Here is a 27,836-nt window from a genome sequence, read left to right as displayed (position 1 = left end):
GGTCGTGTCTTATTTAAGCATGCAGTTAAACCTTAAACGCCAAGATTTTCAGTAATATTTTTCATTAACTGAAGAGATCCCTTCTTCTAGACAACTGAGCTTATTTAAGAAGTTTCACTTTATATACTGCATGAGTTATTATTAATTCTGTGTATAGTGCCATAAGCACTGCCTGTTTACTATATAAAGATGTGCTCCCTCCCCCAGAATGCTTGAGATCCAAGATAAGTAAGAGGAGACAATGGGAAAGCCGTACAAGTAGAGGAGGGTGTGGAGTGAAACAAGAGACAGATAAGATGGCAAAAAAGAACCTTAAAGATAGGCCTCTTGCAGGAGCAGGCTCTGGGAGCCCTGTGCCTGCAAGGACCTTCCGAGTGCTGCCGCACCAAGCTGTGGTAGTGCTGCCTGGAATCACCCACTTCCCCTCTGCTGGGCCAGGGCTGCCAACCTTAGTTCTCAGCTTCACTTGTTTACTCCAAAGTGTCCCTTTGCTTTTTGTCGTGCCACCCCTTCATGAGAAACACTCTCCAGTAGGAAGAGAGCCCTGTAAAACAAATTTGCCTTCCCTCAAACTCCCCCTTCAATGACTTCTGTTGTAGAAACACTAGTAATCCCTGAGCCAGCACTAAACTAACCCTAATAATATCTTTTTACTGATTAAAAGAAACTAAAAATGCTCTGTAAGTAAAAGCCGTATGCCCAGCTAATCTGTAGAAACAAACATGCTGCTTGTACACAATCACTCTCACTCCACCATCTGTTTGATTCCCATAACTATTGCTTTGTCTTTAGTGAAGTGTTTCTTGGCTTTTCTAGATAAAATTGTTTTTAAACTTGCACAACTTTGCAGCTGGACACATAAACTTGTAACAGTGAAAATTACAAAGAAGAAAAGTAGAAAATTAGCTTTTGACAAAGAAGTAAGATTCTGTTCTGAACCTAAGTCAAACCTATCCCAAAGGAGACAGCAGATTTGAAAATAGCACTAAAGAGGTACAAGACTGAAAGTCGGAAAGAAGAAAGGCATTTTTCTTCTTTTGACAAAAATCTGGGAATAATGAACCCAGCAGCTCTTCTTTTATGAAATCTCCAGCCATCAGCATGCCATAGTTTCCATTTCTATCCACCAAGTAGCTTTCTGTCTGAGGAACACTGGACGAAATTCACGGGCTTTTATGAGTGAGATTCCCAGTGAATGCAGAGTCACCTGTGATCACAGAGAGCATATAAAAGTCAGAGAGTTGAGGAAATGTCCTGCTCCTCCATTTGAAGAGCTCTTCTGACAGATCAACCTCTATAGTCTTCTGCTGAAAAGTAGGCTGAAGCTTTCGATGGAAAAAATAAGAACAGAAATACTAACCTCTTATTCTGTCTTTGACAAAATAATTCCTCATCTAGGATTTAGCTAAATATGTTGGACTAAAGGAGCTGTTATAAACTTGGCTTATTTTCTACCTTTGCAATAATTTTATATATTTCATTGTTCTCAAGATGGCTGCAGTAGTTCTCCAGCCAAGTCTTGTCAGGGAAGATACTTAGAGACCTATGGGTGATGCCAAAGCCAGGGAAAATATGGAAAATCTAGATATTCCAGAAAGAACTTGTGCACTGCTGCAGTGCATCTTAGGTGTTTCACAGGAACAGCAGGAGAGGTACTGAAGCAACCGCATATACATGCAAAGTAAATAGTTTTCTCTGCCACTGCATTAGCAAGGAAACCACTTCAAACAACTCTCTCTGCCTAGGGAAAAAGTAGTAATAATAAGCAATAGCATAAGTCTCCACTCCTTGCCCCAGAGGTTGTCTACTAATCCTTAGGAACCTTTGCACTCTGCAGGCTTCCTTTTGCTATCCTCGTTTGTCACTGGAAAAGTATTTGTATGGGTCACAGGCATACTGCAATTAAAAAAAAAAATATTAGAGAATAAATGTTTGCCAATGAATACCTTTATATATGAAAAATAAACAACAAATGATATATGTTCTCTGAGGAAAACAGAAACTTGTTGAAGAAGCTAGAAATCCCTCCTGCTTGTGAGTTGCTGGAAGCCCATTGTGCTGATGCTTCTGAAAGGGAACTGAATGCAGTTGTGAGGGTTTTCTTTTCTTTCATTTCAAAAGCATTCTCTGGTTTGAGATCTCCCCATAGCTAATTAAAACAAGAACACAGGGCAACATTAGTTATGCACCAGAGTGGGAGTCAGAAGATGTGAGTTCAGTTCCCAGCCCTGCCACTGACTTCCTGGGTGACCTTGGGTAAGCCTCTTGATGTTGATTTTCAAAAGACCTCTGGGGCCAAATTTTCATATTGAAGTTTGGTTTTCAAAGGAGCTCAGTATCTAGTGATTTCCATGATGTTGATGATGGCCAGAATTTCAAGCAAGCTCAGCAATTAATACGCTGAGCTCATTTGAAAATCAGGCTCCTAATCTTTTTCTGCCTCAGTTTCCCATCTCTGACAGTGCTGGTGAAATATTTCCCTTGTCTGTCCTGATTGTTTTAGACTGTAGCTCTGCAATGCCAGAATTGTCTTTTCATGAATGTGCATAGTGTCTTGTACAATCTTGTTTAATCTCTATTATGGTTTTTAGGCATTACTGTAATGATTGTTATGCCAAGTGTTCTGTTTTAGCAAAGAAAGAAACGGTAATCAGAAGAAAGCCTAATTATTGTGTTGTTTCTTGGATCTGGGTGAAGATGTATACTGATTTCTTTTTACTTGGGAGGACGTCATGTGGAAAACACCAAAAGCTGTATTTAAGATCAGGATATGTAGGTTAGCTGACTTCGCTCGTCCAGCAGGGACAGTTAATCTATCAGAGCAGCCGGTTAGGTCAGTTCAGCGTGATTTGATTTGTCAAGAAACTTATTGACTGCCTCCTATTACCTTGTTATCCTTTAGCTGCTTAGAGTCCAATTGTTCAATAATTTGCTGAAGAAAACTTTCAGGCACTGAGTGGTGTGAATTTCCATACACCTTCCTGCCTCCCTGGTTAATAATGTGATTCCGTGTGTAGTTCCTACTGCACCAGCTCTGTTTGCACTTTTCCCACACTGCTTTCATGCTCTTGCAACATCTCAGAGCAACATAACATTCTCTCTTGGCAAAGGCATAGAGTGCTTCTTCGCTTCGTAAGTGCTGTTTGCTTCCTGGGACCCACTACAACCCATTCCTGAAATTCCAGATCAGCATTGTCAGTGATAATCGAGCTCCTGGTTTCAAGCTCTGTGCTGTACAAGCCAGAGGCCAAATGTAGTAACCCAGGAATGCGTGATTGCAAAGACTGTCACTTCCCAAGGAACTCTGCTTACTGCTAAATGACTGCCCTTTCCACATACCTGTGGGTGTCACTAACACGGTGACTCTTCCCTGCTAGGTTTGTCATGTATGGGTGGCCAGCACCTCAAGCAGCTGAAAGTTTGGAAGTGATCATTTCCTATGTTTACAAAAGCAGCATGCACTTGCTGCTGTTTTCCAGATTCCCCTGTACTCCCTGGCTAGAAATAGTTATTATTCAAGTATGTGCCCTCTGAAGAGTCCTTTCGATACTTCATATGTTTTCCTTTATGTGAAATGGGGTGCTGTTCCTTGATCAGCTCTGCAATGAAAAAGCTAGCAGGACAGCTCTAGGAAGTGTATGATCTCAGCAGTTTTTCAGTTAAAGCTGAGTGCGTTTTGTCGTGGGAGGAGCTTAACTGTGCCAATTGTCTGTGACTAGCATTTTCTATTGTTGCATTTTTAAAGGATAGACTCCTTTTGTGGTTTTTACTACAAATGCTTTTCATTTTCTTGATCTAACAAATAGTGTTCTAAATTGTGTTACATGTTCTAGTATTGGCATGCATGCCATGCCAAGGTGGTATTTGATTTCAAAGAGCTGTTATCTGCCATGGCTGGTATCTGTAAATAAAATGCTTGGAATCAGGGAAATACTACAGATGGTTTGGGTTTAAGAGACCTTTAGAGATCTTCTAGTTCCAACCCTCTCCCATGGACATCCTCCGCAAAATCAGGCTGCTCAAAGACCTGTCCAACACTTTCAGGTGTGGGGTTGGTAAGCTGTTATCCGTCCACAGCTTCTCTGTTCCAGTGTCTCACCACACTCATAGTAAAGAATGTCTTCCTCACACCCAATCTAATCTATCCTCTTTCCATTTAAAAGCTCTGCTCCTTGTCCTGTTGCTGCAGGCCCTGGTAAAAAGTCTCTCTCCAACTTTCTTCCAACCCCCTTTATTTATTGATTTAGTCCTTGAAAGTTTTCCATTCCTTCCAGTTACTGAACCCAGTTCCCCCATATTTTTACTAGCTGTAGCCAAATGTGTAAAAAAGGAGGAATCTTAAATTACCTGTACAACACAGCTAACCTAAATTCTGAGTTTTAAGGCTGTACTTGATTTCTGATGTGAAAGAAGCACTGACAAAAAGGTGATTCCTTAGGGTAGCTCATTTGTATTCAGTTTTGGTTTCCTTCTGTAATTAGTGCAGTTTGATTGTTTCACTTACATTAAACTGTTTATTTTGAGATATAAACCCTCGATCTTCCTCAGCATATGTGTTGAGATTGTATGTGTTTCTGCAAGGGCTGATGTGCCAACCAAAGAGTGCAAGGGAAGTTAATAGTTCTTAAGAGGACAACTATAATGTTATTCCATTCTGGTAATGACTATAAGACTAAAACAAGTGTAATGTTACCTCCTTTGCTAGAAAGATGAAGACTGTGCAGGATGCCCTGTGATTTAGCTATGTGCTTGTTATCCCTATTACAAAGCACCAGTGACACTGCAACTGCTGTCCCATCAATTCAACATGAGCTTCCCTTGTTCTGCTTGTCCTGCTCTGCCATTCTTGTTTCTGCTGCTGTGTGCATCTGTGCTGAGGCTGTTCAAGTCCTTTCTCTGTCCCAATTCACTCCCCTATTAAAGCTGATCTGGAGAAGAAAGTGTAGGCATGGAGAGACCTTGAGGGTTTAAAAGACTGCCTAGTCAGTTAAGCCCATCACAGTCATCCCAGCATGTTTGCCACGAAGCACAGTCATTTCTAGATTGTTGTCTGCACCATGCAGAATGTCAAGGTGAAGTCAGAAGTGCATGTTTTTTGATATAAATGACAGTGATAGAATGATAATAGTTTTCTGATGCATGTAGCATTAAGGAAGATGCACTCTGCCAGTTACAATCCTGGCAAATGAGAATCTGCAGAAAGGCATTTAAAATAAATATCAATCAGACTTAAAATTAATTACTAATTACCATCAGAAGCTACTAGGCTTCTGCAGTTCTAATGCATGACTACTTATAGCTCAGGGCTCTAACATTAGATTTTTTCTACTGGCTGCCACTCAAGAAGCCTAATCCTACATCACAGGACAGGTTGAGAAAAATCATTGCTGCGCTGTTCCTAATCAATGACAACATTATGTTTGGCTGCACAAGCCCACCATGACATTGTTTTGGAGGATGCTCTGTATATTTGGATTAGGAGCTTTTTTTTTTTTTCTTTTAGGGAACATCTACTGAGGATTATTACAATAAAGATCTGCTCAGTGTGCACAGCATAGTTCATGCAGAATGTCTTCATACACACACATGCATTATCTGCTTTAATCTAAATGAAAACCATGCATGGTTTATGATTGAGTAATGGCCGATCTGTAAGTCCCTTTTAAAAACCCCCTAAACGACAACTCAGTTTTATTTCTTATTTTGTTTTGATAAATTATTTTTCTCTTTTTTTTCATGTAGCTTAGCAAAGAAGTATTATTTTATAAATATGACACTAGAAAATTATCATGCGTTCTCTCGTGCAAGTGTTGGTGTTCTTAGAATAAACAACCAGACATTGTGCAATTACTAGAAGATACTATTGGTTTTTTTCTGTGATGTATTTTTTGCTTTTAGTGTAGAACTGATGCATTCACTGAGATTGTATTTGGAAATTGTTCATAGCCTTAGTTACTCAGGGTAAGACAGTGTGGTCTAATGGGAAAGACAATGGTCTAACACATAATTTGCTGGTGGTTCTGGATGTATTCCTGCCCTGTGCCTCAGTTTTCCACCAATGAAATGGTCACAGTAGTGTAATTGACCTCTTTCTATAGTGCTTTTTGTTCAAGAGAAGAAGGAATTGGGTGTTAGTACTTCTACAAACGATTTGTGGCTTTAGAAAAATTCCTCTTTTAAGGAGGTTGTCAGGACTGTGGGCTGGCAACCAAGGCAGGACCAGAGCAGGAGATGCAGCCCCAAGCAAGTACCCAGCCAGTGCCTGAAGCAGTGACAGGCCATCCCAGAGGTACTTCAGGCAGTGCAAAGCTGCAGAATTCAGAATAACTGGAATGGTAAAGTTTATATGCAAAATACCGGGAAAAAAAATATTTCTATTAGAAAAGCTTGGGAGATGAACACAACTTCTCTTTTTATACATCCTAGTAATAAAGCTCAAAAGGTTATTTGGATATATATAGTGCTTCACTGCACATTGAATTATATTCACTTGGTGTTACATTTTAAAATTAAGTGAATTCATTTTGGAAGTAAGTAAGAATTTTAGAAAGCACGGTGAAGTATTGAAATGCATCACTAAGAAGAGAATTGCAAATGCTATCTTCATTAAGACTAATTTTAAAATAAAATATATCACCTGAAAAATTCTTTTAAGTGCTTCAGCATTTAGGGGGTGGAAAAAAGAGTATTTTGTTCCCACCATTTTGTTTTCATATTTTCTTATTTGTACTCATGTCGTCATTCAAGAGCAATATTATACATCAGTCTTCTCCTGATAAAGAGAAGCACATGTGCCTTCCCACCTTCCTTTGGGTGAAGGGGGTAGTGGAGCTGGTTTTCTGTACTATAAACCTGCCCATTCTCAAAGGTGACAGAGTGCTCTTTCCTGTGCTTTCTGTGCAGTTTCAGAGCTGCTGAGTCGGTGTCATTATTGCCAATCAAAAAATCAACAGGTTAGTGTTCAGGGATTACAGCTTTATCCCTCTCACTGTATAGCTCATAAATATTCCTACCTGTGCCCCAACACATGACAAACTCCATGTGTCTGTATTCACAACTCTCCTGGCACCAGGGCACATTATTCTGAGGTGTTTTTTAATGTTTTCAGAGAGCTGTTTAGAATAGGAAAACAGTGAAGTCTTTGTCAAAAAGTCTTGTGAAGAGACAGATTGAAATGGTAATCTGAATGATAATCTTCTAGGGGTGTGATCATTTGGGGTAACTGGGGGGTTTTCTGTTCACTGGTTCCATAGCAGCCTGTTGGATGGACTGCTAGGGACCACTGCTGCCTAGTGTGCTTGCCCCATCACTGCTCTTTTTGTTTTCTGTCCTTCTGTTACCCTGGAACAGTTCTGTTCAGGAGCATATTCTAGCAGAAGCTTGTTCCACCTGAAAATCCGTCACCAGTTCACCTTTTCAGAAGTGAATGGCTACAAGAATGCACAAAGTGACATACTGAAATAGGCAAAGTGACTCCCAGCCACAGGGGTTACAAGAGACATGATGTTACCTTTTGTTCAGAGATGTCATAGACATGATTTCTGCTTGTAGAGAATATTTGGCATGGATTGTTCTGAGAAAATATGAGTTAAATTTACAGAATAGACCATCCAGGGACTGCTAGGGACTTGTGCATAAATGGATGGGGCTCCCCTCTGCTGTCAATACCAACAGCTGTCCTCTCACTACTCCAGCCCAGGATTAACAGTGCCTTCCTCAAGTCCAGTGTGGAAGTGGATTAGGCTAAACAGCCAAAAGGCACTCCTAGCAGAATAGGAGTGTCCACACACTGAGTTAGTGCCAAGTAGTTAATGCATTCTGTATTCACACCCTCGCTTATTTTGCAACAACTTCCCTGTGTAGGCAAGCCCTACACGTTCATGTCATTTGATGGTTAGCATTGCATCAGTGACATTCCAGATTCTGACCACAATGTTAGTAATGGAAAGTGGTTCATCTTCTAATGAAATGGTAGGCTTTTTTTTTTCCTGGTGCATCTTTTGCAACTTTTTCTTTCATGTGCCTGGAGTGAATTTCTTCATTTTTTAAATGTATGTGATACTCTTCTCATCTCTGATACATGAAATGATGCTCTCTCTCTAAGCATGGAAATTATACTGCATGAAGCAGTGATTGCTCTGCCTTTTTTCTTCTGAAGAGCAGGAGAAAGCCCAAGTAATAAAAATGTTTTTTACATATATTTGCAATTTAGTAGCTTGTGTCTGATATATTTTTTCCTCATAAGATATTCCAGTTTTCATCTTGCTTTGCTCATACTGTGGCATCCTTAGTATTGGTGCTCCATTGTCACATGCCTGGCACACTGTTATGTAGACCTAGAGCTTCCTGGTCATTTAAGCAGTCTGTTTATAAGTTTGGTTTAATTCAGCAAGTCTTTGGTGCTTAACTTGCTTCCTAAGTTTACATGTCATCGTGGGTGATAGTAGTTAAGATGGAAGAATATGACCACCTTAGGTTTTCCAGAAATAGCAGCTCCTCTGAGCTTACTGATGAGCCTTCATGACATCTTTTTAGATAATCTTCATCTCCCCCAGCAGCTTCTTCAGATTGAGTCCAGGCAGCAGCAATGAGGAAACTGCAGTTTAAAATGTCGCCCAAGGTCCTTGAAGTGTGGATTTCTCACATTTCTTTGCAATAACAGAGGGAGCAAGAAAGCTGCCTCTCTGTTTGCCTACCAGATTGTTTAAGTTGTGTGGTTTATAATCAAAGATATCCTTTCTATTCTAGAGACACAGCTCCCACTGCACAACAGTCTGAATTTCCCAGAATCTAAAGGCAAAGTTGATCTCTTCTCACATTGATAAGTGTGAGTTGAAGGTTTCGCAGGGCACCTCTGGAGTTTTTGTTGGTTTTTTCCCCCTAGGATTTGAAATCACATTTTATTATTAATATATTAAACAGCAAATTTTATCTAGCTGCGTCTTTCAATCTCCTTCACTTACGTTTCTATAAGAGTTGTCCAATAACATTTCCATCAAATCACAGTTTCTCTTAATTTTAAGGCCATTCTGGAAAACTGGCATCAAGCAGCTCTACCCAGTAGTGAAAGGGTAAAATGGGAACAGTACTTCCATTTAGAATAGTGTATTTTAAAAGACCTGTAGCTTAGTGGGACAAAATACTTTAAAATACACAAGTGCTATGAATTTGATGGCATTAAAGGAGTTTTTAGAGGATTGCTGCCTGGTGCAAGACACTATCCTTTCCTTCCCCACTATTACGTAAAGGAACTAAAAATTTGCTAATTCATTCACCTAATTTGTATTTCACTCTCCAGGAAAATAAGAGTGGCTTATATTTACAGGATTGTCATCTTGTTTTTGATTGACCAGATGCACGTCCATGTGCTTTTTACACAAGTATCTGTCAAACAGGGCACATACAAAGAACTTGGCAGTAAATTACCAGCAATTTGCTTGGCCTGGGCAGGAGCAAGTAAATTTGCAATTGCAATCTGGAGCAACGTGTTAGAGGCCACCTTCCTTAGATCAACTTTGTATTGCAACACCAGCAAGTAATCAAATTGTAATGTACTTCAATGCAAAGCCTAGTTTGACTTGGTTGGCAAATTAAACTATCACATGCCTCTGGCAAAAAGCAGAAAGCCTTTGAACTGTTTGACTGCAGCTGTAGCTTGCACACCTTATTTTCCCTCTTAAAAATCAAATTAAACTGTAACCTGCAGCCTCTGCGGTAATTTTCAAGGAAAATTAAACTGTTGCTAATCTTTCTAGCAAAGATAACTGTCTCTAATCAAGCTGAAAGGTCCAGGCTGAAATTCCCCTCTCCAAGTTTAGACAAATTCATTGAAGGAAAACTCCAGGGCTTATTAAGCATGAAGATACTAACTCTGACTCAGGAAGTCCTTGGTCACAAATTGCTAGACTGGGAGAGTTTGCCAGGAAGGTATTACTCTCTACTTCCCCTCTTCTTTCACTTGTCCTACAGCATTTACTGCAGATCCATCCCTCAGGAAGGACATTGGACAGTCGTTTTGGTCTGCTTCTCTGGACTGAAGGCTATCCCAAATTCAGAGCAGCGATGGGCATGCTGACCCACTTTCAAGCATTACCCATGGTGGTCTCACAACTGGGAATTGCCATGGTCCTTCCTTTAGACTTGGCCCTGGCCCTTCCTCACCCCAAATGGCTCTGACTCTTAGAGCACAGCTTTTGGATGTGATGATGTCCTTCACCTCCCCCTTTCATTATTTTCTGTGCCCTGCTGGCAGAAACACTTGGCATCCGACTTGCCCTCATAACATTCATGTTTTTCTTGGAGCTCTCACAGATAGGATTTTTCCCAGCCTGGATGAGTTGCTGTTATTTCTGTGGAGTCAGCAGTACAATAGACACTCTTGGGAGCCAAGACCTTGTCTGTCTGGTGGCTCAGGCTTACAAAGACTCAATCCCACATGCTTAACGTTACCGTTTGATACCCAGGATTAGTGTCTGACTGTGGCAGGTGAGAAGGCAGAACAGCCCAGCACAAAAAGAAAGAAGTCAACTGAATTTACATTGCAAGGTGTACTCACTGAGAATCAGGTTAGAGAAACAGAAACTGGGGAGAGGGCATTGCTGACACTGGGAGCAGTGAGCAGACAGTAGTCTCTTGGTTGTAGAAATAACAATGGCAATGGAGAGGATCTTTCCTCTCCTGTTTTTTTTAACATGTGTATTATCTATGCTTAGTATCATTCACAATTCAGCAGTTAATGTCTCTGCACTATGGTTTTCCTATTTTTAAAAGTTGGCCTAAAAGTTCTCAGTCTCTCTCAGCAGAGTAAGTAAAAACTGAGCTAAGGCATGTTAGTCACAATATTATCAAGAGATGAAAGTGATAGAGATATAAATTAATACCAGCTTTTAATTAAAATTGAATAAGTAAAAAAAACAGTTGGCAGTTGCAAAATTCATTATGATATGTTACCAAAAATAGATATCTTTATAAGAATGCAGTTTCATTGCAACAGCTGTAAACATCATTGCTGGGATAGCCAGATAGAAAATGTGTTACTAATACTCATAACATGTTTCAGTTGGCTGGAATGGAAAACTAGAAACTGTTAAGGCACTTAAAATGTGATCTCTCAGACTACCAAAATAGATGTATGCACTTCTGTTACTTAAGACAACATCTCAATTTCGGGAACAATAACTTAGTGTTTTCTGCATCTGGTTTTAATTTGCGAGGAAAATTCAATTTTTTAAAAATATAACCTAAACTTAGCTGAAATATGTATGATTCAGTATTTTTATTTCTTTCTGTAGAATAGTCAGGCTTGCAATTTAGATCCTCCAAATTTTTATACATTTCATTTGGTAAAAAAATCCCTTTGACCTTAATGAAAACATCTTCCAATATGAGTCTACAGATAGATGTAGATCTACAGTTTAGAGCATCTTAGTGACCAGTTTAGGATGTATATGTGTCTTGTGTAATCTCTGCAAAATTTACTGTTATTGAAAAAAGTTACTTTCTTTTCTTCTCCTGTAATGTAGAACATCAAGCAATAACAACAAATCTGTGGGTGGTTTATCTGATTTATGCTAATTTGTTATTGACATGCTTGAGGTATTGCTTGCATCATCCCCGTCTTGCATATTTGTTTTAAAAAATATTAGCTGCTTATGAAAAGGAAATACTTTAAATAATGATTCATTTGGACAGTGATCACCTCTAGAAGCCAGGGCCCCACTATGATAGACTGTATACAAAATCATTGCAAATGAAGTGCAAGCTGAAGTATTTAAGATAAGCTTGCAGCAAGAGGACAGTTTGAATCCAAGAAGATTAATATACCCCACCTACAAGGACTAGGTCTCAACTCAAGAAATTTCAACCTTTAAATGAGGCATCTGAATCACCTCCAAAGCCAGTATGGGAAAAAAATTACCCCAGCCTGGGATTTAGCTCACATAATTTTGAGACCTGAGGCCTTCAGGGGCAGCTCAAGCACCAGTACCCAAGCTTGAGCTCATATTTTTGAACTTGGATGCTTCACCACAGTCTGCTAAATTTTTGTGTCTGTACCTAAGTAAGCATACACAGAAGTGATGAGCAAAGTCAGAAGGTGCTGCACAGGTGAATACTCTTCCAGAAAAAGCCACTTACATGCATAACTTACAGTGTTGGGCTTGAGAAATAAAGTCACAGGCACAAGCCCCACATTTTAAAACTTCAGCCACCTTCCTTGGTACCTACATATTGATTTTTTTAAAAAATCATCTTTTGTAAGCAATTGCATGTCCTAGATCTTGCTATTACTGATTCTTTCTAATGTCATTGACTGACGTTATGCCCTGGTACACTGGAATTACATGCCAAGTTCATGGGTTGAAACAAAGTACAACATAGAAAAATTAGATGTTTTCCACAGGAAAGATTAGAGCTGCAGTATGTCAAAATTTGCAGATATATGAATTTAAGGACATTCTGAATCTCTTGTTCTTTGTTGTCATTACTTACAGAAAAAAAAATCACTATGATATTTAAGTAAAACAGCCCATGTCAAAGCTGCCACCTACCAATAATTTCAATATTGCTTAGCCTTGCTGTCTTAGTGGGATTTCACCCGTTGCTTTGTGTTTCAAAAGCTTAATTAAAAAACCCTTTTTCCCTCCAAAAGTTTTACTGTCTTCAACTACTGTGTGCTTATGATAGAATAAACCATATTTATGAGCAATCTAAGAATAATATGTGACAGAGTTTTTTTCTGAAAACTGGTGACTAATGCAAGTGCATTTCTGGTGTCCATATCATTGCAGTTTTGGTATTTACAGTTAAATTGTGCCCACTTTTTCCTTCTGATTTGCAAGTGTTTGCCTTTGTTAAGTGGTCAGTATTTGATGAAGATATGTTAATATTCTTGGAGATCAAAGCTGTGAAACTATGATTGACATTGGACATTTGAGCTCCTTTTCCCCAGAATCCACACCCTGTTGATTGAATGAGACCTTAGTAGAAGACACAGAAATATTCTTGATGGTTGCCTGAGTATTCCCGTGGTATTCACAGGAGTAGAATCATAAGATGGTTTGGGTTGGAAGGGACCTTACAGGTCATCTAGTTCCAACCCCAGTACCTGGGTCAGAAACATTCCTGAATGCTTGGAATATTGAAATGGAAAGAAGAGCAAGCTCTTTTAAGAAGGAAGAAAAGATCTGGAAATAGGCCTGGCATACCAAGAGGTGCTGTGGTGGATCAATGGCTGCAACATCAATGCCAAGAGTCCCCTAGCCAGAGCTGTGCTGGCTCACAGGGCAGCGAGCTCAGTCTAGGTTGGGTGTGAGAGGTTTTGGTTGCTCCATGGGTGATGTCTGCTGGTATCATCCGGAAGGTGATGGTATCACACAGGCACGCAGGACTGACCATAAGTTAGGAAACACTGGTCCTTAATAGATGTGGAAGACTGAATACCAGGGATGCAAAGATTGGCTGATAGTGTGCAACAGCAGCACAGGGAACCAAGCTGAGATGTTGTAGAAAGCAAATCACGAACTAATTCTAAACTCTCTGTGTTCACTTGTGTTTCTCACTCCTCCCTTGGAGTGCAGCTAGAGAGAAAAATGTTCTCTTTGCTTGGGACACCTTGAGGACTGCACCCCAGGGCCCTGCTGCAAAGGCATTGCAGAAGTACCCCAAAGGAATGGAAAGCTATGGCAAGGTGTTAAGTTTGCTGTTATTACCAGATAAGATTAAAAGATAAACAAATGCATTCAACTAAAAGCCTAGATTTACAATAACAGAGCAGACCTAGAAAATAAAACAACATGTATACATTTCATTATGGCTATACTTAGCTCCCTCTCTCTAGATAAATATATAAAAAAATATATATATTTGTCTCTTCGTTAGCTGCTCCTGCATCTCAGCTTTCAACTCTGGCTAATTAATTTCTGCATGGAACACTAGTTGGTGTGCCCCTGGGAGCACAGAGTTGCTTATACCTTGCTTTCTTCTTCTGGTAAAGGTGGGGGCCTGCACCTCCTCCAGCTCTAGGTGGATTTATTCTTGTTTGTCTGCCCTTCATTCCCTGGCATTGGGCCATTGGGTGTTTTCTGGAAATTGTCAGTATTTCATTCTGCCCCTCCTCCTTAAGGTTGCTTCAATAGCATTTCTATTGTCCATAACAATTTTGGCTTTTGTTTTTCACTAATTATAGTCTTACCAAAATACAGCAGCATCACTTTATAAATGATGCGTTATGATAAACAGTACAAATTCCTTTTAAAGTGTATACAGTATGTACAGGCTATACAGCAAGCCCACTTACGACACTCAAACACAAACTGATATTGAGGGGAGGACTGCCAGATCTGCTCTACCTCATCCTTTCTTAGGTTTTGGGGACTCATCTGTGTGTTTCTGGGCTTTGGTGAAGTTGAATAGTAAATACCAAAGGTTATGCATATCTTCAGGCCAGACTACTCTCCTTCCCAGCCTTTCTTTCTAGCATTGGCTGTTCATAGCCACACAAAACCACAAAGTGGTTACAATATAAAAATCCACATTTTCTACAAGACATTATCGTACAGTATTTTTTGCAGTCTTGTTCATGGACTGGTGCAGAAATGTGCTGTGGCATTTTATATATCACTGTGAGATAGTCCTTGGCAAATGTTGGATTTTATTAGCTTATTTTAAGTACTGGCAATCTATGTTAAATATGAAATAATTTTTTTTTCTTTTTTTCCATTCTACTTTGTCATAAATCAGATCATGGTAATGACACCATTGAAGAAATTGATGAAGATATAGCTGTGACTCGGAGTCAGATGAACTTTATTTGTCCCATTACCCAGGTATGTATCACTGCTACAGTAACTAATAAGGAAATAGTTATTTCATATTCTTCATTGGTTTTTTATTACAAATATGCAGTACCTGTTAAGCAACAATATATTTAACAACAAAATAGTATAAATTTTAAGCATTATCAGAGAAGAACATTGTTGCTTGGGAAAAAAACCCATGTAAGTAGGAATGCATCTTACCATGCAGGACCTCATCCTGTTAATTCCATACATGGAATGCCATGTATGAATGGCAAACACACTTCCCATTGTTTCACATAAAATCTCAGAAGCAGCATTTTCATGGGCATTATCCGTTCCTTTAAATCAATTCTTACTGAATACAGATGACAATGAAGAGGCCAGTGCGAAACAAAGTCTGTGGACATAGTTATGAAGAAGATGCCATTCTAGAAATGATCCAGACTCAAAAGCAGAAAAAGAAAAACGTCCGGTAAGTGAAAAAGAATGTGTGGAAAAGCTGTTTGCTTTGCTGTGTAAGTGGAATTTTACTCCACTTGTTCTAGGAAATGTATTTGGATTGGCAAGGCTGCAGGAAGTAAAACCTCAGTGTCTGCCCAAGTCTCCTCATTAGTACTAGACACATGAAGGAGCTTTTCTTTTTAATGAAAACAATGTGTAAGGAAATATTCAGGAATTGTGTGGGTAAGTTACAGCTACTTGTAACTGCACAACAGAAGTAAGATTTCATATAGCCATGACCAACAAAGAGAGACTTCAGTTTCCTAAAATCTAGTTGTTGATTTTGTTCCCACTGCTTATGTAGCAAGCCCTGAAGTTAATGAAAAAAAATTTCCTCCATGCACCTTTTTTTGCAGTTATATTCCAATACAGCTAAGAAATATGAAAACAACTGAGTGTTAAAGTGAGAAATAATAAACCACAAAATTTTAGGTAGAACAGAATTTAAGAATGTGATCAGATAGTGCAGTTCAGTTTCTACTGTGATGCAGTTAAATAATTCTTTCCTTATATCACCAAAGCAGTCTGTCACTTTTCCACATGGGACATATTTTTTTGAATGAAAAGATGTAACAGCTGAATTTTTAAACCTCAAATTCTCCACAGTAAATTTGAAAATTAGAATGATTTTAAGAAAAAATTAAAAAAAAAGATGAAAAAGAGAAGAGGCTCGAACACTAACGCTTTTTAGAGCAAGTTGAGAGGACATAATTTCATCATTGATTTCACATTTGTTTTTACACCATTTATGCTAGAGCCTCATGTTCTGGGGCTGATGATTTCATGGAAACTTACCAGTTGTGGGCTTCTTAATAAATGTGCAGTTTTCTCAGGAAGGTCTGTCAGGGACCAGCAACCTGATTTCCCTAAAGATAATGCCACAGGCAGCTTATTTCCTTCATCTGTTGCTCTGGCATTTCTCTTAGGCTCTACACAGTCCTCCTTGGGGATTACAAAAGTGGAGCAGGAGGTTTTATTCCATGCTCCTTCCCTGCTACAGGAAAGCACTGCTATAAAACCAAGCATCAGCTGGGAAACCCAGCCACTACCTCAGTGTCAAGACAGCTTGAAGAACAAGATGGAAGTACCTTACTTGTGTTACGAAGTGTAGGTAAAAATGTGGAATGGGTGCAATATCCTGGGAATAACAACAAAACCAGCAACATGGACGGACAGAGACTTGGCTGGAAAAATGAACAGGAGCTGGGAAATAGCTCTCAAGTTGGAGGAAAGTGAGTGTTCTGGAGGATAGGGAGAGGCTAAAAAGCATGTGCTCAGCAGCCCAAAGAATACCTTCTCTGATATGGAACTGAATTTAGGATGTTCATATCTAAATATTTCTTTGTGTTGTTAAATCCATCAAAAGAATGTCAATTTAGGAGAAATTGTTGTAGTGGATCAAAAGTTTCAGCACTGCTGAAAAACAAATAGTCACATGAATTTTATTTTACCTTTTAAGAAATGGAAGATTAGAGAAACTCTGGAGTTAAAAAAATCTTATCAGCCGTACAACTCATATAAGATCGCTTTAAATGCTATTATACCCAAATTGAAGTTATTTGTGCAGTCTGAACACTGGCAGTTCTTAATACGGAGCTTTTAGCTTGCAGCCTTACCATTTTTACAGCAGTTATTCCAGTGTGCTAGAAAAGCACACACACAGCAATGCCACAGCTTCACTGTAACTAAATTAAGAAGGACTCCTTGGTTTTCTCTGCCCAGTCTGACCAACCTACTGTAATTTTAAACTTTCTCATGAAAATGCAGTTACTTTTGAAAACCCATCATCTGCTGTGGTGGTAAGACAGGCCAGCTGTTGCAAGAAGTTCCCTATTTGATTATCCCATTCTCAAGGCATTGCTGCTGGGCTGTGCTCCTGCCAGGGATATTCCTGTGGGAGCAGGTGTCCTGGCAGAGCAGGGCATGGCTATGGGATCCTCACCATCCTGACTCTGGAATCAGAGCTGTTGCTCACTCTGGAGACACAGAGTGGCTGTTTCCTCCAAGTCCTTCCCAGTTTGAATCCACAGGATCCCTTCAGTGCCCTGGGCAGTGCAGTGCCTGCCTGCCAGCCCGTCAGCTGACGTACACACAGCCCTGTGCTGATAGACTTGTCACACACTCCTTGAGGCAACTCTTACGTCTCTTGGTTTGCTCAGTATTTTCCACTGCCTGGAAGGACATACTAATGCTTACAGGAAATGTGGGAAGCTTTCTGAGCACTTGTTATTCATTAATCTGGCAAGCTATTGCTGTATTAAGGTGATAAATGGGAAAACTGAGGCACAGAGCAATTAAATGACTGATCTATGACAAACACAGTAAGCTGTGGACAAGTCTGGAGTAAAAGTTATGAGTACTGAGTGTAAATAAGTTCAGCACCTCAGAGAAAAGTTACTCCTATGAGAGGAAAAATTCAGGAAAAGTGTTACTTCTGACTATAGGTACCATCTGTGCATGTTTGGGCCACCGCCAAAGGAAAATGACCTTTGGTCTCTGAATATCTTTCACCCTGCTGTCTTTATCTGGCTGTTTCAAGTAGTTGTAAGACATTTTGTATTTGATTATCATCTAGAGGCTGTTAATTTGACCCCATTTCTCCTTTCTGAGCTTTCACAGCTCATAAAATGTCAGGTTGATTTTTACACCAACTAGATAGTCCGCTGAATCACCAGTCAGTTGTTGCAAGACTTATTCCCTTTTATCTGTTTCCCTAGAAAATAATTTCCCCATTTATCTGCCAGTGAAGATTATACTTCTCCATTGCAGATTAGTAAGGGAAGAGGTATTTACCTGCAGTTTGTAGAGGACTGCAAAGAGAGAAAGCAACACAGAAAGGTGTCTGTGCAGTGCTGATATCATTGCTGATGCAGGCAGCTTGTGTGCATGAAGCAAGAGAGTGATCTACAGGTGAGAGGCTCCATCTCTCGCTGTGCTCCTGCTTTCCTTCCTTCAGCTGATGATTCCCACCAGTTGAGATAGATTTATTTTTTCCCACACAAAGCTAGTGAACAGGACAAGAAGTAACAAGGAACTGACAGAGAGAGTGAATCCCAGGTAAAAAAATTAGCTAGCAGATGTTATGCACAATCCTATATCTGACAAATACAATTCTTCCAATTTAATGAAGTCTCTCTTTTCTTTTTAACAGATGCCCTAAAATGGGCTGTAGCCATGTTGATGTAAAAGGATCAGATCTTGTGCTAGATGAAGCACTTAAAAGAGTGATTGACAGTCAGAACAAACAAAGCTGGTCAACACTGGACACGTGAGCTGGATATGCTACTGCCACAAAGAAAATTTGTTATTAGAGGTCTTGTGAGATAAGTTGTTGATTCTACATAGGTTGTGTAACTGATTGTTATTTGTTAAGTGTTTCATTTATAGGTAAATCATCATTAAATGTTTCATTTATAAGCAAAATTGTAGGTCTCTACTGTAATTGAAAGCATTTTTTGAACTCGGGAATATAAGGAATTCCAGTTTAACTTGTTTGGCTTTTTTCTACCTTTCTGAATTTCTAAAAGCTTGCATTTGGTAAATAAAGCATGTTTTGCAGCATTTAAACTTGTCAATGTGCTAGTTTCTTCAGCATATTAGAGATGCAGATTCTGCCAGCATGTAATGGTGAATGTGTTGCTCTGTGTTGCAGATAGTTCTGTTACTGTCTCTGGAACTACTGGGACTACTTGGAGTAGGGCACTGTGACCAAGGATTTTCAGTGCTTGGGACTATGCCCATGTTTTAACACAAACCTCAAAGATGAATTTTCAGAAAGTGTTGTACACTTATACCTTGTTTGTGGACACAGAAAACAACCACTCAGCTTTGAGGATCTTGGCCTTGTTCTTACAATTTTTGAACTCTCTGCCCTAACCTAGGCTTTTCTTTTGAAATTCAGAAACATTTGATTCAGGCTTTTTGCATTTGGGAGTCCCAGAAGGCTTTACCTTAATATTGTAGGCTGGAAGACTACAGTTATTTACAGAGGTATTCCAATAACTAAATTGTAAATAGTACAAATATATTGTAACCATATGCCTTGGATTGAAAAGCAGTTAATCTCATTTTATATAAGATTCAGGCATCTATGCTTTTGGGCACAGATCCAGAAAAGAACTTAAACTTTGTGACACTATTTATTGCCTCAACTGATCTGAACACATCTAGCAGATAAGGCACTATATACATGAGTTAGAAATAGCCATAGGTAAAAGGAGCTGCCTTGGCAGTCAGGTGGCAATTATCTCTTGGCATATGTAAGCAGAAAATACAGGTTTCTTTGAGCTTTGGAATCCTTAGTGGGCTAGATGGTATTTTCCTATGTAATTTTTCTGAATTTACAATCTGACATTTCATGTAAAATATAGCTGAGGTACCCATATGCTAAGGTTTTCACTCTGGGTTACTGTTTGCTAACAGCTCTCCTTTCACAAACCATTATTAACTACAACTGCACTTAAGAGTACAAACCACTTCAAGCTGAAAATAGTTATTTTGTAATTGAAGAATATTAATCTGTTGATTTCATAGCTGAAAAAGAGAACTGAACCATTATTACTTGCACTGGGCTTTTGTGTTCAAAACACTTAATGGGTAATTTTCATTATGAGGTCTAACCCTCGAGGTCCATCTTTTCACAACTCAGCAGTGAGCGTGGGTGCTTCTGCCATGGAAGCCCAGCTGAAATAGCTGAAAGAGACTGGGAGTGGTTGAGCAGTATGTACTTGTTTGTATTTTTATGTGTAAAATCAGATCCTTTTAAAGACACCTCAGGTCTCAAACCTATAGTTTTTAAGGTGGTTCACCAATTTTCAGTTAAATACCACAAGGGAGGATGTTAACAGTAGCATTAAAAAAAAAAAAAAAGGGGGGGGGGCGGGAACGTCCTTTTTGTTTTATCTTTAAGTTTGTGGTTAAATTTATTCTCAGACCATTTCTAAGCAGAACAATCAGAAACAGAAACTTCCATTGGTTAAACAAGCTCTGCAGTTTCTGGCAGAGGTGCATTAACATTGTCCTCTTGGATCTAATTCAATCCCTAGTGATAACCAGCCTCCCAAGTTTTCAGATGCAAAGATTTACATACATTTTCCATGGCCACAAGTGTTGCACATCAAATTTGGTTTGTGTAGGTGTCTGGGTTGCTTGAAACTGCCTTCCAATAACACATAACATTATAAATGGTAAATTATACCCAGATTAATTCCTGCCAACAAACTGGTGGCAGCAGGTTTGGTTTGCTACCTGTGGCATTTGTACCAGTATAGCCTTGGATTGCTGCAGTTCCTGATATGGCTCATTGCCCTCATGTTCCAGTGAGTAATGCTGTGAGGGAGATTGCTGTCTTGGTTACACCTTGTCCTACGTGAAAAAGAGAGGCTTGACCCATCATAGTGCTGCACTCAGCCTGTGTTAGCTAATCCAGAGGTAATAAGGTGAACTGCCTGCTTAAGATGATGCAGCTGGGAGAAAAAAAACCCAAACAAATCTGAAGCAACACTTTAAATGAAAAGAACAAATAGTCAAACAGTCACTTATTGCCACTCTAAGAGGAAAGGTATTCTTGGATGTTCATATTCCTGCTTCAAAATACCTTCTCTCCTTTGCTAGCTTGAGCCAGGTGGTGTCAGTGAATCAGAGAACCTGAACAGCAAGTGAAGTGCAGCCTAAGTTCTGAAATCCTTCTTGCTTTCACCTGAAAGAAATGGACTGATTTTTGGCAGCACTCACCTGCCTAGGTTTAATAACAATCCCATCCGAGGTGAAGAGGCATGCGTATTTAAATAGAGGTAGATTTCTTTCTTTTACCAGCAGAGATTTCTCTTCTCAAATATGGCTATCTTACCCAGAAAAAGACAGACACTCATTCACTTGTGATAGGGTTGCTGGTGAGAGTACTTTAGTCCCATTAGAATCAGTGATGCATCACATTGATTCAAGTGCTAGAATGAACTGCCTGTGTTTACTGAAATCAATGAAGTTCTCACCAAAACGTTTGGCATTTCTGAATTTAAACGATAACATAGGATCCAAAGAATCCTAGTATGATGAAGGATTTTTTTTTCCTTTGAACCTGGAACTTGAGCCATCCTGTTGAATTTTTCATGGCTAGTTCTCTCTTACTGGTTCTTACAAGTAATTTTCCTCCTTAAATTGGAATATTCCAGGGTTGGCGATCAGCATCCATTGCAGCTGGCACTTAACTAGGTGGAAGGACAAACTAACCTTGGCAACTGGGGAAGGCTTCTGTGCCTGTCAGCTCACCTGGTGCAAGTTAAAAACCACTACTGATTCACTGGGGTGGCTGCAGTTAATGGCAGCTCTTTGCTCTTTCACTGGCAAAGTTTGGGGTTTGTTAAGCAGTTGTGACCTCTCTGTTCCCACGCACCCCGTGTTCCCCCTAAACTCCGCTCTGGAGAGAAGTAGCTTGAAAGAGTTAAAGAATAAAAATAAGTGCCTGTGATGAATAAGCTGTATGATCTGCATGATTCACAGAAGTGGAAACTCAACAGCAGTTAAACCTTCAAATCTTAATCTGCTTTGGCTATAAGATATCATATGTAAACAGGCATATGTTAACAGTTCACAGGGTAATTTGTGTCTCATTGCCTGACGTCAGAAATTTTGCAATGATATTTAAAAAAAGAAATTCAGAGGTCAGGTGTTTTTTTTTCTTTTTCTGTAAGGTGTGCTTTACAAATGCAGCAAACCTCAGCGTAGCTGAGAAGGATCTGCCACTGAAAACTGGTGAGAATCTCTCTCTGCTAGAGAAGTTTGACATAGTATTTTGAGTGATTAAAGAAATGTCTAGGCAAATACTGAATTAAAGAAAAGGCAAGAGCGAACCACATAAAACAGCTTTCAGTGGTACCCCGAGGCATGAGCCATTGACACAGCTTGCTCTCTCACTTGAACAGATTCTTCCTGTGAATTCTCCATTTTACAACTAGAGACTCTGAAATTTTCAAATCAGTGAAGCCATGACAAATAAAGATAAAAACTAATCAGGCAGGCATCTCATGGAAGATTTAGCACACTTGTGCTAAAAGGAGTGCACATTCCTCTGAATCAAGAACATATTTATCATTACTGCTCTGGAGCTGTGATCTTATTCATTCTAGAAGAATCAAAAAGTCTAAGTCAGAGTGCTCCCTTGAGAAATACCCGGAGCAAAAGCAGGGGCTGCAGGAAGTGATACTGATGACTCAACAGCCAAGGCCAACACACTGCCTTATTTTAGACAATGTCCTCTTGGATACTCATGTTTCCTCATGAGTGGCTGATGACAAAGGTTTTACCTACCTGTGGTCACAAGTACCTCATGACATTTTTCTCAGGAATAGTTCTAGTATTGTGGCCAGAACTAGCTTAGAATTCACTGCACAACTAATAAAGTTTCACTGCCATTTCACGTGAATCTTAATCTTCACCTTCCCTAAAAATCTGCATGTATGGTTCCTGCTGTGTCCATTAACTAAACATTTTCATAATGGATAGTGCTCTGTTATACAGTGAAAAAGATGCACTTAGAAAAGGGATTCCTGGAATGAAAAATGTTAGAACATCCCAAGGACAAGTCTTCCTTTCTGTTACTACAGCCAAAGCCTTAAGCTGATGACTCCTCACTACAGGTACAGACTAGTACTGACTTCGAATTCCAAGTCTTCCATAAGTAATATTTTATTTTCTGGTCATAAAGTACTTACTGTTAATACATAATATTTCAAACACCCGACATGGTCACAGAATGCTCAGAGGAGAATCCTATGTGTAGGTGCCAGCAGATTCTAGGCTCCTAGCCAGTAACTATAAAGAGGAAAAACATCAGATTGATTGTTAAGGAAGTAAAATTCTGGGATGGATGTACATCATCCAGTAGATGCCCATGTATGTGCTTAGCCTCTTGATGCATGAATAATCCCAGTGACTTGACAGGACTGCAGCCGTGTGCAGAAAACACAGTGTGTTTCATCATTTCAAAGCACTGCAGAAAAGGCTGTGGTGGGCTGAGAAGAGAGCCTGCCTCTCTTGCTTGTTCTGATGTTAGTCCAGACCCAAAGAAGAGCCTGAAAGCACGCACATGAATTGAATTGCATGGGAAGTTTACCAAAGGAAGTGTTTGCTTGTAAACTCAGTATGAATAGGATCTTCTCTGACCGCAAGGGAAACGGAGACACTCATTCACTGTCCGCTTGTGCAATCAACTTCTGAAGTAAAAACAGGATTTGAGGTTTAAAACCTGAACCTTCACACGTCTTTCAGGCAACAGAAGAAGCCTTCATGCTCTTTAGTTCGCAGAGGAACAAAGTCAGGAGGTGCTGCTCATAAGACTCCTTGGATTTGATAACAACAGGCTTATCAAAAGGGAATTGTTGAGAGTTCCGAGCTACAGCAGCCCTCAGAGCAGCTTTTGTGTGGGCTTGAGGGGAGACATCTGAACACCATTACATTGCACTCCTTTTGATGTCACTACGTGCTCATCATGTGTTTTATGTCTTAGCAGTGAATCTGCCGCCAAGTTCCACAGTGTCTGAGGATGGCTGTGGGTTATCACAGATGCCGTTCTGCTATAAAAAACATTACTTTTAGTTCTTTATCACCTGGCCGTATGACTACTCTTTGAGCCCCATCTGTGCAGGGTAATTCTATACACCAGTAGATTTTAGATGACATGCTGGTTTTAAATTGCTGGCTTTCAATACAGCAGGAGTTTAAGTTTCATCATATGGCTTGAGATAACTTGTAAAATAAGGATATTTATTTTTCATAATTTGCCTGATAGATTAATATTAGGCAAAATATTTGTCTGCCTTGCCTCTCTCATCTGGTAACTAAAATAATGGCTTTTTCACTTTTTCTTGTAGCAAGCAGCCAGTTTATTTATAAGTGCCCTAATCTAATAGAGATTTATTCTGTGTGTCCCATGAGACATAACTATCAAAGTTACCAGACCTGTCCCAAGCATTTGGGAAGTGGGGTATGGTTACACAATTCTCATTGCCTCTGGCTGCTCTAGTTATAAAGGGTCAGAGAACTGGAGCAACAGAAATAATTTTGTGAGCATCTAAGGAAAAGCAGCTGCTCAGATGAGTGTAAGCACTGGCTGAGGGTGAGACAGGTAGATGCTTGAAAACCACGCAACAAAAATTCCCTTAAATAAAATAACAGGAAAGGGAAGGTCCATGCCTGAACACCAGGAATTCTGGATTCTTCCATCTTCATCTCACAGATGCACTAAGCTGCTTGTCTGTTTCAAGAAAGAGAAAAAATACATGAAGAGCAATATTCACCTAGCCACAGTTCTGGCAGTTCTGTGCTGGACAAGACCCTTCCCTCTGCTAGGATGTGCCCATTCTGTGATACACATGCCACAGGCTCTTTTTTCTGCTGCAGTCCCACATCCTTGCCTAGCAGCTGGGACTCCAGGAAGTGAGGAGACAGCGAACAGTCCTGCTTGCTTTGACTGGCCTTTTCCAAGGAAGGATCTACATTTTGTAATGATTTTGCAATGTCCTTTGACTGAGAGCTCCTCAGACTTTGTTAGTATTGGGAAGATGCCTGTTGGCACACTGTTGTCCTTTGCCAAGCATGAAGACTACTGAATTGTACTTCACAAAGGTCATCCCTGCCCACCTCACAGGTACCAAGTCCCTTTGGAGCATCAGGGCTGAGTGATGGTTCCTTGTATTCTGCTGGCTCACAGCAGTTCATTTTATATGGCACTTGGATAGTGGGACTCATCCACAGAGTCAGTGTTTTATCCCAGCATGAGATCTGTAACTGTGCGCTGATCTGTGCTCCATAGTGATTTTCAGTGCTGTCCACTGGAGATGTTTAACACTGCCCTGGTTCATTTTGAAGGGCTGTAAAGCCATTCAAGCTCAAATTCACCACAGGCACAACTGGGAATTGCCATTATAGTATTCATCATATATGCTAAGCAGGTAGACCCTGAAAAGTCTTTTTTGGGGAAGGGGGGAGATGGAATGATGAAGGCTTGTGCAAGGAGTGGAAGGAAGACCCCAAAAGATAGCTTTTGATTTCAGGAGGAGACTAATGCAGGAGATAAGCTTCGATGCTTAAAAGCCAGTGGCATGACCTGCAACAAACACAAGGCTGTGTGGTAGCCCCATATTCTGCAAAAATCTAATACTGAAATGTTGCAACAGTTCTTCACAGACTTCTTCCTGGAATTCCTCCTGTTCTCATTACTGATTCCTAACCAAACCAGGCTTGCATGCAAGCACTGGCAGAGATGGGCAAGGAGGACAGGTTTCAGCCCTTTGAGAAAGAGCATGCCATGCAGGCCATCAGATACCATCCTTGGTATCTCTTTTTTTTTTTTTTTTTTGGCATTTTGGGGATTGGCCAAAATTAGAAAAAGAAGAAAAGCCAAAGCGGGAATCACTTCTCTGCTCTGCATCTTGAAATTAATTTGGTGAGGATAGAGGGGAGTCTGAGTGTGGACCTTTTCTTATATTCTGTACCTGAAACATAAGACTAACTTGAGTAGTAATTTTTACTGTATGTTTAGTCATTACATTAATGCTTTGAGTACCTGACAACATGCCAGGCATTTTGAAGAAGCAACAAAGGTTTCCTTCTCTCAAGAACTGCATCCATTTTGCAAAGACCTGGGAGATTTAAGCTTTGGTTTGTCTCAGTCATATGTAGACAGATAACTGTAGTTTATTCTATACAGTCAACTAGAAGAGGGCACCCACCAGCACTTCTGGGATAAATTCCCCAGGGGTTATATTTTCCTGGCCTTTGGGGACTGCATGCCCAGTTTCTGTGCTCCAGTTAGCAGGGCACCCATACAGAGCACAAAATTGCTGGAATCCCTGTGAGAAAAGGCTGCCCAGGCACCAGGAGAATGTGGCAGGACTGTGGGGTGCAATTCTGTGTGTACCTCTGCTCTCCTCTCACACACCGGGTGTTTTTGGGGGGAGCCAGGATGACAAGATGTGCCTTTTTCCCTTCTTCAGGACCAGTGGGTGCCATCTCCCATTTGGCTGCCAGTAGCTTGAACCAAGCACTGTGCTCAGGTGCCACTGTGTCCCCATGGCATGGACCTAAGGAAGTTTTAAATGGATGGGAGGCTGGGCAGATGAAGGACACAGCTTCCAACAATGTGTGCATTAGATCCTCAGTATGGCCCTTCTCCTCAGCAGGGACAGTGATCTGACACGGGAGCTGAGAGAGGGGGATCTTTGGGAGGGTGAGGACACTGACACCTTCATTCGTGCTCACACTGCATCTCACTTCTGCGAGAGCTACAGGGGACACTGGGACACATTAATACTGCCCATGAGTACCTTTTTCCAGGTCCACTGCTATTTTGATGTGTCTGCACCCTTCCCCTGTCCCCAAAGGTACTGACACTCCCCCACACACACACCTTGTGCTATTTCAGATGTAGGAAGCAGCCCACACATGCAGCATCCTACCAGGTAAGTTCACCCAGCAGCAGCATTTCAATCATTAAACTTCCAGGAAGGGAAAAATAAAACAAAAGGTCTGATGGATACTTGCGTGTGTTTTACCTATAAGAGGAACCAAATAAAATAGTGTGCTTTGAGGGTTGTGGTGAATCACTCAGAAACAATCTGGACGCATTAACGGAATTGTATTTCTGGGGAAAAAAAAAAAGAAATGCAGGCCCTGGGATATCCCTTTATGGCATATGCGTTTTATGTTTAAATGCATTAATGGGACTGCTATGCTATGAGTCATCCTGCACAAGAGTTTCATGTGTTTCTTAAAATACACTAGAAGTAGCTGAAGGCATGCACGGGTTTGCTGTGCAGTTATCTATCAGGAATCTGAGCAAATACCTGCACGCGTGGCATCACGGGCTTCAGAGCTGGGGGGGCCCATCCTCAGCCCTCTCTGCTGCTCGTACAGACCTGGGTAGGGGAAACCAAAACGGAATAGGAATTGATCCAACTGAGTAACAAACACAGGGTCCATGTGTTAATATTAGGGAAGCCTCAGAACTGAATTACAGAAAATTTGCATATATGTAAACAGAAAATTGGAGAGTTTCCTCCTGAAGCACTCTTGTCAAAACTACAGCTGTCTGCTTTTTTTCCAGGGATGATTTGTTGTCTGGTTTTGTCTCATTTTTTCTTCCATTTACTACAAGTCCCGGCTGCAGGTCTATTTACTTCTTTAAACCCACACTTTTGAGCCTTGTGGAGCTCTTCTGTTTGCTCCTCACAGGTCACTTCAGCTGCTGGCTGCTGCCTGGCTCTCTGAGCTATTCCTTTTTCGGACAGCAGATAGTTTTAACATGGGAAACACCCAGTGCCAAGTATTTCTGATGGTGCACATTACGTCTACGCTTATGAGCAAACGCTTATGCTCACACAACCGCGTCGTGATGCAAACCTTGGGCTGAGGAATGGTTATTTACTGATTAGTGAAAAGCAAGAACTGGGACTGGGAACCTGCAACTGTATGGACGAGAAGACTGTGGAAAGGAAGGTGGCTTCGCTTTCTCGCCACAATTATTTAAGGTCGAAGGGGATC

At 40.3% G+C, this 27,836-nt stretch overlaps 1 protein-coding gene and 1 long non-coding RNA gene across 2 annotated transcripts in view; one reads left to right on the top strand and one right to left on the bottom strand.

Moving 5' to 3' along the window:
- NSMCE2 (NSE2/MMS21 homolog, SMC5-SMC6 complex SUMO ligase) overlaps positions 1–18,860 on the top strand; it is a 128,161-nt gene extending 109,301 nt beyond the window's left edge. Inside the window, exons 4-6 of the mRNA XM_008642603.2 lie at positions 14,740–14,825; positions 15,164–15,270; positions 18,451–18,860. Coding sequence (XP_008640825.1) covers positions 14,740–14,825; positions 15,164–15,270; positions 18,451–18,571 — 314 coding nt within the window. The 3' untranslated portion in view covers positions 18,572–18,860. The remainder of the gene's footprint in view (positions 1–14,739; positions 14,826–15,163; positions 15,271–18,450) is intronic.
- The window catches only part of LOC108449581, a 9,909-nt gene continuing 814 nt past the window's right edge, over positions 18,742–27,836 (bottom strand). Inside the window, exons 2-3 of the long non-coding RNA XR_001865796.1 lie at positions 27,140–27,211; positions 18,742–24,549 (exon numbers count right to left, since the gene is read on the bottom strand). This is a non-coding gene — a long non-coding RNA (uncharacterized LOC108449581). The remainder of the gene's footprint in view (positions 24,550–27,139; positions 27,212–27,836) is intronic.

Source organism: Corvus brachyrhynchos, unplaced genomic scaffold (genome assembly GCF_000691975.1).
Source record: "Corvus brachyrhynchos isolate BGI_N302 unplaced genomic scaffold, ASM69197v1 scaffold28, whole genome shotgun sequence".
NCBI lineage: Eukaryota > Metazoa > Chordata > Aves > Passeriformes > Corvidae > Corvus > Corvus brachyrhynchos.
Note: the sequence above shows the minus strand (reverse complement) of the source record. Positions and strands in the feature narration are given on the sequence as shown.